This window comes from Homalodisca vitripennis, unplaced genomic scaffold (assembly GCF_021130785.1).
Source record: "Homalodisca vitripennis isolate AUS2020 unplaced genomic scaffold, UT_GWSS_2.1 ScUCBcl_3748;HRSCAF=9478, whole genome shotgun sequence".
NCBI classification, from domain to species: domain Eukaryota; kingdom Metazoa; phylum Arthropoda; class Insecta; order Hemiptera; family Cicadellidae; genus Homalodisca; species Homalodisca vitripennis.
The window spans coordinates 1-10,341 of NW_025779861.1; the positions used below are offsets into that span (position 1 = coordinate 1).

At 31.8% G+C, this 10,341-nt stretch overlaps 2 protein-coding genes across 2 annotated transcripts; both read left to right on the forward strand.

Annotated features, from left to right (window-relative positions):
• The first annotated feature begins 2,416 nt into the window (after positions 1-2,416).
• Positions 2,417-3,519, forward strand: LOC124372660. The gene is made up of 2 exons (XM_046831069.1): positions 2,417-2,880; positions 3,385-3,519. The coding sequence occupies exons 1-2, from the start codon at positions 2,545-2,547 to the stop codon at positions 3,517-3,519; spliced, it is 471 nt and encodes a 156-aa protein (XP_046687025.1). The 5' UTR covers positions 2,417-2,544.
• On the forward strand, positions 3,515-5,798 carry LOC124372661. Its single transcript, XM_046831070.1, has one exon. It carries the CDS (start codon positions 3,575-3,577, stop codon positions 5,381-5,383), a length of 1,809 nt encoding a protein of 602 aa, XP_046687026.1. The 5' UTR covers positions 3,515-3,574; the 3' UTR covers positions 5,384-5,798.
• Positions 5,799-10,341: the final 4,543 nt, after the last annotated feature.

Sequence of the window (10,341 nt, forward strand, 5' to 3'; positions counted from 1 at the left end):
CGAGTTACAGCTAGCGAAAGATTTCGCCTGAATTCCTGGGTAAAGAGTAAAATAAAAGCCATACTGAACTTTTGGAAAGGTTAATTAAGTAAGAAATATCGTTAATTCTTATGTATTTTTACCTGATAAAGCTAATAAAATAGGTTTCAGAACTGTACCTGTAGTAGTTTTTGAGGGATTCAGGGTTAAATGCAAAAAATTGGGGCACGAAACAATGTTTTTTTTAAGTTTGATGTACAATAACTTTGTTAAATTGGTAATAAATACATTAAATCAACAAGCATTAATTGTAGAGAATTTAATTCTGAGAAAATTGATATAATCAAAGTCTAAAATAAAACAGAAATAAGTACCAAAAAATCGATTTTATTCAGTATAATACATTACTAGCTGTAAAGAAATACCGTACGATATTTAGTTAAAATAAAACAAAAACAAAATGTTTGTTCCTTAATGATGAGATAAATTGAGAAAACAAGATTTAACTGTTAAATAAATTTGTATGTAAATAAAAATATCATGTTTTATTACGTTGTATTTTTTTAAAATAAAAATTAACATCAAATGTTCGAAAATAAATGAAGCAAACATTTTCCCATTATTGTTTACTAATCATCGAAATGCAGTTTTTTGTTTTATTAATTTCTAAGTTGGTAACGCACGAATAACAGCTGATCAACAATGGTATTCTGTACTGTTACGTTAGAACTGTGTATTATTGGTGTTTTGCAAGCTACAGCAGGAGATCGGGTTCTGTGAATGGTGTTATTAAATGCAATTTTTCTGTGAGTTACAATTCGATTGTTTATTCAGCGAAAAAATGCCTTACTTATTTACATCAGAGGAATACACTGATATGGTTTTTATTTTGGGTTACAGTAATGGTAATGCTAGAGCTGCTGTAGAAGAATATGAACTACGTTACCCTAATAGGAGGATTCCAGATACCAAAACAATTTCAGGAACTTTTCGTACTCTTCGGGAAACAGGATCACTACCAAGTACTAGAACCAATTATGAACGAGCTGTCCAACTTGATGATGATATTGTTAATAATGCTCTTCATCGCAGTCCAGGTGTAAGTACACGACGTATTTCTAGGCGGATAGGAGTTTCGCAGTCAACGGTGTGGAGGTCACTTAATCGAAACAAATTTTATCCGTTTCATAAACAAAAGGTTCAACATCTACAGCTAGGGGATGGTCCGCTTCGCTTGGAGTTTTGCAACTTTTTGAATATTAATAATCTACAAGCGTATTTTGTTTACGGATGAGGCACAATTCACTCGGGATGGTGTCAATAACTTGCACAATGAACACTCATGGGCAGAAGAAAATCCACATGAGGTAGTGGAACAGAACTTTCAACACCGATTTAGCGTCAATGTCTGGTGTGGCCTTTTGCACAATCGGCTGATTGGACCTTTCATGTTACCTGGACGCCTAAATGCTGAGTTCTATTTGCATTTCCTTCAAGAAGAGTTGCCGCAGATGTTAGAGAATGTTCCTTTACATCTCAGACAAAAATTTGTACTTCCAGCATGACGGAGCACCTCCCCACTTTTCACGTGCCGTTTTCTGCTTACTTAAATCATCAATTTCTTGGACACTGGATTGGTCGTGGAGGGCCTCACCCTTAGCCACCAAGATCACCAGATCTATCTCCATTGGATTATTGCATCTGGGGATGGATGAAAGACATTGTGTACAAGACAAAAGTGAATTCTCGTGATGAATTAATTGCCCGTATTATGGATTCGGCTGTGCAGATACAGGGAAGTCCTGAAAAATTAAGAAACGCAAACAAAAAGCAATACACAAAACGTGCTGCAAAATGTATTGATAATGATGGCCTCATTTTCGAACATCTATTATAAAAAGGTGCGTACGGTTGGCCCAACCTGATTAATTTTGCTTAAAACTAGTAATGTATTATACTGAATAAAATCGATTTTTTGGTACTTATTTCTGTTTTATTTTAGACTTTGATTATATCAATTTTCTCAGAATTAAATTCTCTACAATTAATGTTTGTTGATTTTTATGTATTTATTACCAATTTAACAAAGTTATTGTACATCAAAACTTAAAAAAACATTGTTTCGTGCCCCAATTTTTTGCATTTAACCCTGAATCCCTCAAAAACTACTACAGGTACAGTTCTGAAACCTATTTTATTAGCTTTATCAGGTAAAAATACATAAGAATCCACGATATTTCTTACTTAATTAACCTTTCCAAAAGTTCAGTATGGCTTTATTTTACTCTTTACCCAGGAATTCAGGCGAAATCTTTCGCTAGCTGTAACTCGCTAACGAAGCGTTTTCGGACCTATGTTTATATTATATTTTTTCATTATTTTTACTAGTACAATGTGCTGTAGAAATGGGGGGAGAACTTCATGAATCACCCTGTATATTTGATATCAAGCACGAAATTTATAAATTTGTGGAAAGTCGTTATTTAAATCTAAAATTTTAACAATTTACCAACTTATTTCAATAACTCATCGTGTATTTTATTTGCAGATGTTGTATGCATTAAGATGAGACCAGAATGTACTAATACGTTCACTAGAGGATTAAGAAAAGTCGAAGATATTCTAATTGAATACAAAGAAACAAGAGACGATAGTACATGTTGTAATAGTGCGACAACCATTACTGAGGAACTTGTTTTGGAAGACAATACGACGAGTAATCCTAAGACGCGGAAGGCCTTGGATATTGCAATTGATTATGAAAACACCAATAGTAGTTGTTCTAATAGGGGAACATATGATACTGTAATACCTACTTTAGAAGACAGTATAACGAGAAATACTTTGACAGGAGAGGATGAAGATATTAATCTTGAGTTGGACTCATCTTATGTTGAGGAGGTTAGTGGGGTTTACGACTACATAATTTTGTATGATATTATTAACAGTGTTATGTACAAGGCTCTAATTATAATTTATATGCAATGAAACTGTCAAAATTATCTAATCAATGTTTTCCATAATGTAATTTCTCATCAAAATTTAATAAATTTCAACGGTTAAAAACAATTTTATTTTTTATATTTTATTTTTTTTATTTGTAAGCTATATTTTTTCTTAATGACGTTTGCTTAAGCATTTTTTTGAGAGCACAAACTCAGTAAAAGTTTTAATTATAATTTGAATTTTAATTGATAACGCTGGAATTTCCTGTCTTTATTTTGAACCATGATAGTTAGTTCATGTATCAATTAAAAACAGTAAAAAATTTAGTATTGTAAAATTGTTGTGTTGATTTGAATCAGATTAATCTAGAGTCACGGTTTCCTTTTATTGTTTTCCTTGCACAGTTTTCTGAGCTTGTGTTGTGGTTGTATTTGTTTCTAGAATAAATATTTTTTTTAGGGCGTGCATGATTCTGGCAACAACTTGGTGGAGTTGGAGAAAAACAGCAGCTTGACCAAAAAAACACCTGTGAAGCGTCGTTGGGATAGAAAGAACTATTGCCTCTTCTGTGAAAAAACTGTGTTCAAATTTTAGACGGCATTTGTTAAGAAATCACAAAAGTGAACCACTTGTGGCAAAATATATTGCTATGTTAGAAACTTGCAATGACAATGAAAGTAAAGCGTTACGAAAAAACATTTTTGATGACCTGAGGAATAAAGGCAATCATTTGTACAATAAACAAATCCTAATGAATGAGACCAGTGATCTTGATGTTACTAAACTTCTTCCATCAAGGCGGCCACCAGTTACAAAATCACCATCAAGCAGTGACTTTATAATTTGCAGATTCTGCTGTGGGTTGTTTATGAAGAAATCATTTAGAAAACATGCTAAAAAATGTTTAGAGAAAGAAAAAGAGAAAGAAGAAAATTCAGATTCAGACAAAAATGAACAGGATGACGAAGATTACTTGAACACACGAGCACGAAAAAGAATGTGTCCAAACTTTGCGAAAATGTATGGTTACTTAATAACATCAACTTCAGCTAGTGAGAGCCTAAAAAAAGACATATTACCTGCTTTAAAACAAGATGAAGCAGGCAAAATAGCAATGAAAGATCCACTCATTATGGGAATTGCTAGTGATTTTTATAAAAACCATTTAAACGGCAAGGACAAGTACGTCATAACCAGGAAGATTCGTGATGCAGGAAAGCTACTTTTAAAAGTTAAAGAAAAGGATGATACGGTGAAATGTTTTGAAGATTGCATTCATCCATTTAAAGTAAGTGCAGTGATGGAATCTGTGAAGGAAATGTGTGGATTAAATGAAACTACAGGTGAAGTCAAAGTTGTAGGAATGCCAGCACGGCTTTCATGGATTTTAAATGAAGGAGCCTCAAGAGCAATTCAAAATGTAATAGAAAACAATAGCCTATCTGATGAGGAAAAGAGAAGGCAAAAAGAAAATATTGATGATTTTTTAAAAGTAAAAAATAGACGCTGGCGATATGATGTTTCAACGAATTCAGAAATCTCTAGAGTGAGAAAAAAAATGTTGAAACCAGAAATAGTATCCAATGAAGATGACATAAAAGTGTTCACCACCTTCGTTAAAGAATCGGAAAAAAAATATTATAACCTCTTGCAAACTTCAAAAACTTGTTCTAATTACGAAAACCTATGCGAGGCAGTAATCTGTCATATTATAACTCTTAGCCGAAGACGTCCTGCTGAAGCCACTCGAGCCCTTGTGTACCATTATCAGGCCAGAGGAAACCATAATTATGCCTCCTCTAGTATACTGGCTTCCTTAACTGAACAGGAGAGAAAATCATATAGTGCACTGAACTTGTTTTTGGTACCTGGTAAAAATGAATCCCGAGTACCAATAATATTAACTGAACAGATGAAAGAGTGCATCGACCTATTGCTATCCTGCAGGAAAGATATGAAGGTGCCAACAACAAACGAGTTATTATTTGCGAGACCAGGCCTTCAAACACCCTTTGATGGTTCAAAAATTCTTTCAAAATTTAGAAAAATGTGTCCAGGCCTTAAAACGCCTGGGTTCATGACAGCAACCGGACTTCGGCACCAAGTGGCAACTGAAGCTCAAGTCCACGGAGAAAAGTTTGTTGGCCATCTTGCTAAATTCATGGGTCATACTAGCCACATACACAAAAAAAGCTATCAATACCCACTAGCAGTAATTCAAAAAGGTATTGTTGGGAGCGCTCTTCTTACTATGGAAGGATCAATCGGTGATACAAGTATCAACAACATTTGTCCACCATTAGCTGCTGCTGAGAAATTTGAGGCAAACACATCTCATCCGCTAAGCATAATAGCTACTGGTAAAGTGACTAAACATTTCGAGAACCGTGAAAAACGCCGATGGTCATCTGAGGAAAAAGCCGTTGTTCTAGGAAGCTTTAAGGATAAAATCATTTAAACGGATCAATCCTTCCTTAAAGGAATGTAAGGATGTTTTGTGTAAAAACCCCATTCTGGCAAACCGCTCTGTTTGTCAGATTAAAACTTTTATAAATAACATAATAAATGGAAAAACAAGATTACCTCCAGAATTTAACCATTTACTGTAAGGAAACAATGTTCTACATCAAATGAGATTCCCAGTAATTTATTCTTTACAAGATCTCATCATTTTTGCATCAGAGATACTTGAAATTAGCTTATAATTAATTAGCTTATATTGTATTCGAGTCTATATATCCTTTTCTATTACCATAATAACGTGCTGGAGTAGTAGTTTGTTATGTTATTAACGCATTGAACGAAATGTTTGATCAGTAAGATGACAAAGGTTGATATTCTAAACCATTATCATATTTTAGATAAAAAAATATTTATATTATATTTTTTAAGTTCATTTTTATTTATTTATTGCTTTTATTTAAGAAAATCTGTATGTAAATTGGTATATTTATATTAGTATATTTTAAATTAGGGGCGGTCGTTTAAAATATATTGTTGACATAAATATAAATGTAATAAAAACAACTTAAAAACAAAATGTATACAGTTTAATATTAACAAATCATAGTTTTCTATCTGCAATAAGTACACCAAATAGAGTTTTTTTAAACTTACAGACGTGAATTGGACATATTTTCGCAACATTATTTGGAAACACGCAAAAAATATAAGTTCTATAAAGTTCAAAGTTTCAAATAGGTTTGACTTATCATTCTTTGTTAGGATTAGTTTTTTATAATGAAATTATTTATTTTAACGATTCAGTAACAATAAGTGTTCCAAACGTAACATATTATTACAATTACTTGAACCTCACTTGAAAATATGCAAATCGGTAACTAAAATTATTATGAGCTACTTTTGGTGTTAGCAATATATTGGTTGTTGTATGGTTGTTTGTATGTATATATAGTATTTTTATGTGTAGATTATTTAATGTAGTTTTAGTACGATAAATTCACTGATAATATCTGATATTTTAATAATATTAGAAAAGTGTTTTCAAGGAAATTATGTCTTAAGTTAATTAATGAACTGCAAAGTTTGTATAAACATTATATAATCGGTAAATATTCAGGTACGGTATTGTTTTGTTATTTTAGCTCTTTTAAAGTTCTGTCTAGTTGAATTGTGTAGGCTATTTTAAGAAAGGAAGTTTTAAGGTTTAATGTTATCCTACTACTAGTTAATCACAACTAACTATTTAGTTATATAATTTTTACGTGTAACTCAGCCTTTTTTACTAACCTTGTATAAGATTGTTGGTTACTCTTTAATATTTACTATAGACTATGTTATTTTATTAGCATAAAAATACATAACTGTAATAAATTTATTATATTACATGTATATTATATAATTAGACAGTTTCATATGCTGAAAATAAACTTTTATTTATAAAATGTGTTGTGATTTTCTATTAATTTAACCTACATCATTAGTTACTATGTTTATAATGTCTGACATTTTATACTTTTATAGAACAGTTTATAGAAACTTGGTATGGTGTTTCTATTTATCTGTTAGTAAAATCTCAGATATAGCTATAAATTAATTATTTGCAGCAAGTGCTTTATTAAATACACGACATATTTTTTCTATGGCTTAACATAATATCAACTTACATGATGTTCAATTCAAATTGTCAAATTAAATAGCAATATAATGATAAAACCATTATGAAACAATCATTTTCCAAAACTCCTAAAATTTTCATGTTTTATACAGTAATGGTATTTACTTGAAAAACTTTATTTACAATGTTACGATTATTATAGGCCTATGTTACGTATCTTGTTAACTCAGAAAATTTATATTGGATTAAAATCCTAACTACAGTTGAAATATTGACTTGCGTAGATATTAACTTCTTCATCATTCAATGCACATTTTCCCTGTCTACAGTGTCATGAACATCGTTAAAAAAAATTCAATACTCATGCGATAATTTTAATACGCGCTGTTCTAATGTATTGATAGACTTTACGAACCACGTAATTCATGAGAGGGCGCAATGAAAGCTAATAATAAAAATAAAATTACTTTGCTTGCTCTCAATCTGAAATATAGGTTTGGTTGCATCTTGAATCTAATGCATTGATGACCACTGCTGCGCTGGCTCGGTATATTCATCACTGCTTGACAGATCACGGTCCACGCAACACCGAACACACCTGTTGCGTGGTGCACGGTTTTCAGTTCTGCGATCAGAGCAAACGGCCTTCGGTGCAGGTGCAGCACACCTAAGAAATGACGGTCTTTTGTCAATAACAGGGCGAGCGGGCGAGAGAGAGCGAGGAGTCGAGTGACAAAAGAATGAGCATCCGCCCCGCTGGCCAAAATAGTACTCTTACTACTACTACGACGCGCCAATAATATCCTTTCCCGGCGTGCCTCGACCGTGGTCAGGACCTCCTGCACTTCAGGGATTCATTCATCAGTTTTCCTAAGACACTTAAATAACTAGCGCTCGCTCCCACTTAACACTGTGTTGGCAGCCGATCTTCAAGGTTGACTTTTTGATTATTCCTAACGACTGCAATTTTGGGTATTAAAAAAGAAGTACTTTAGATTCATCTCATAACCGGACCTAATAAACTGTTGATAATAAAGATAGTATGAATTTTTAAAGTAGGTGCAAGAAATCTGACTGAAGAAAATGTCATAAATTTATTTATAAAACATTTTTTAATTATTTATATATTTTGTTAAAGTAACTTAAAGCTATATTTAATCTTAACAAACTTAATTTTCTCAAATTATGAATAGTTAATTGAGAAATGTCACGTCCTGAAATTAATATTTATGTACGTACTGTACAAAATTCACTTTTTTATCATCGGCCGTTTTAACTTGGACCTCATTACAAACATTTTCTCATTTAAATATATATTAATCGTAAAAATCCTTTAATATTGCTTTATCCCTATATTATTAACTTATTCCCTCACGAATTATACTGAGGTAATATGTGAAAAGCTCTGTGTTGCCTTTGTTAAACCTACTGTTAATGCAGAGTATAACGAGACCTCGGTTTTACAAATGATAATATAGAGTGTGAACAGATTTCCTGAGTCTTCTTTTATTCTACTTTGAGATATCTATGATTTGCAGTAACTTACTATGTAGTGATGAAATACTTCCTCCCGTGTTTAATAACTTTAAATAAGTATTTAGTGGTTTCTTGCAAATAAGACGGAAATATTTATATGTTATTTGGAGAAAAAAACGTAAGTATGATCGTTGGACAAAATACAGTTAACTATAAACGAAATGGGTTAAGTAAAAGGTTAACATCAAAAGGTACAGAAGATATTTAACGTCCAATGGTAAATAAGAAACAGTATTGCGCATTGGCGTCCCGTAGCGTTTAAATGTTGAAAGGATTTAAATTAAATCAAATAGGTCTCAGTTGTGTATGGGACATATTTGGTTAGGGATCATAAGTACTATCAGACATAGAACTTTGTGACACACTTTTGAGAACGCCTTGCTTTAAGATTTATGCACAAGACTAAGTACAAACAAATATTCTAAACTCTAGGTTGGAAGCAGTGATTTAACGCGATTTACTGAGTGTTTATCCATCGCATATACATAACAGAGATTAGGAGCATTTGATAGTGATGCTTCCTTTCCTGGGAAGGAGCGGTAGATTTCTCATATGATATTTTTCTTATATGGAGTAATCTTCATTCGTTCATAACTGTTACAATATTTACTATATGTGCTCTATATAGATTTATTTGGAAAATCTGCCATTTATTCTGGGATTGGTATCCGCAAACAAATGTTGAGCGACCGTCTATCTTATCGCTGATTGCCAGGTTCACATCTTAAGGAAATTCTTTAAAGCATAAACAATTTTATTATTTTCATTTCTCATTTTAAATACGTTAAAACATTTGTTATTTTTATTAACATCATGTTATTAACCTTAATTAATAAGTAAAAATAACACAAATAGGACAATATTCGTATTGTTTTTGCTAACATGAACCATAACAAAAATCATATTACTTTGTAAGTGTTACTATTTTTCAGGAAAATTATTTGATTTAAATAAAACATCTATATACGGAAAACTATGGCGCAGTGTTTAAGTTTCAAAATCAAGCAACATTGGAAACCTCTAATATATTTATCCCAAAGGTATATTTAGCTGTTATTACTGCGTCGTGTAGTGTTATCGATAGAAATATCCTGAAGTAATTTTCATTAAAAAATATACTAAAAGATAATTAACATTCTTTGTAATGACTTGAGCAAGGTATTATTATCGTGTGTATGAATGTGAAAGAATTGGTGGGGGAGGGTTTATTTGGCTAGACCCCCTAATCAAGTGCAATGCACATATGAGTAAAGCAACCTTATTCGGCTTAAGCATTAGGTGTGTAAAAAATTTGATATTTATCAAACAATATATATCTTTTTATACCTTTTTATCGGTAGGTTCACGCCATTCTCTATTTGGGGCGGTTCCCTAACACAAAGAAATTTATAATGATGATAATAAAATAATCAATGTGCAAAATTCCCACATATACTCTTTCAGGCTCTTTCAATTAACTAATTTTTGTAACTATAGAGACGAAAATGAGATTTTTAGCTATTTTATAGACCAGTAGGGCATAGCCCAAAGAGATTTGCGAAATAAGAATAGGCATATATTCATCCAAGGAACCCTAATGTCTACGTAAAATAACAGTACAATGGGTTAAATAGTTAAAGCGTGAAAGCAAAACAAACAAACATAAGCACTTTCCCATTTATAATATTATTAATACCTTCATGTTATATCCAGGCCTAAAAATCATTGATAATAAGAATAATACATTTTAAAGTACGTGCTAGAAAAGTGGATTTTGGGAATATTTTTATTTTATTCATAATACAATTCTTAAATTATATTTT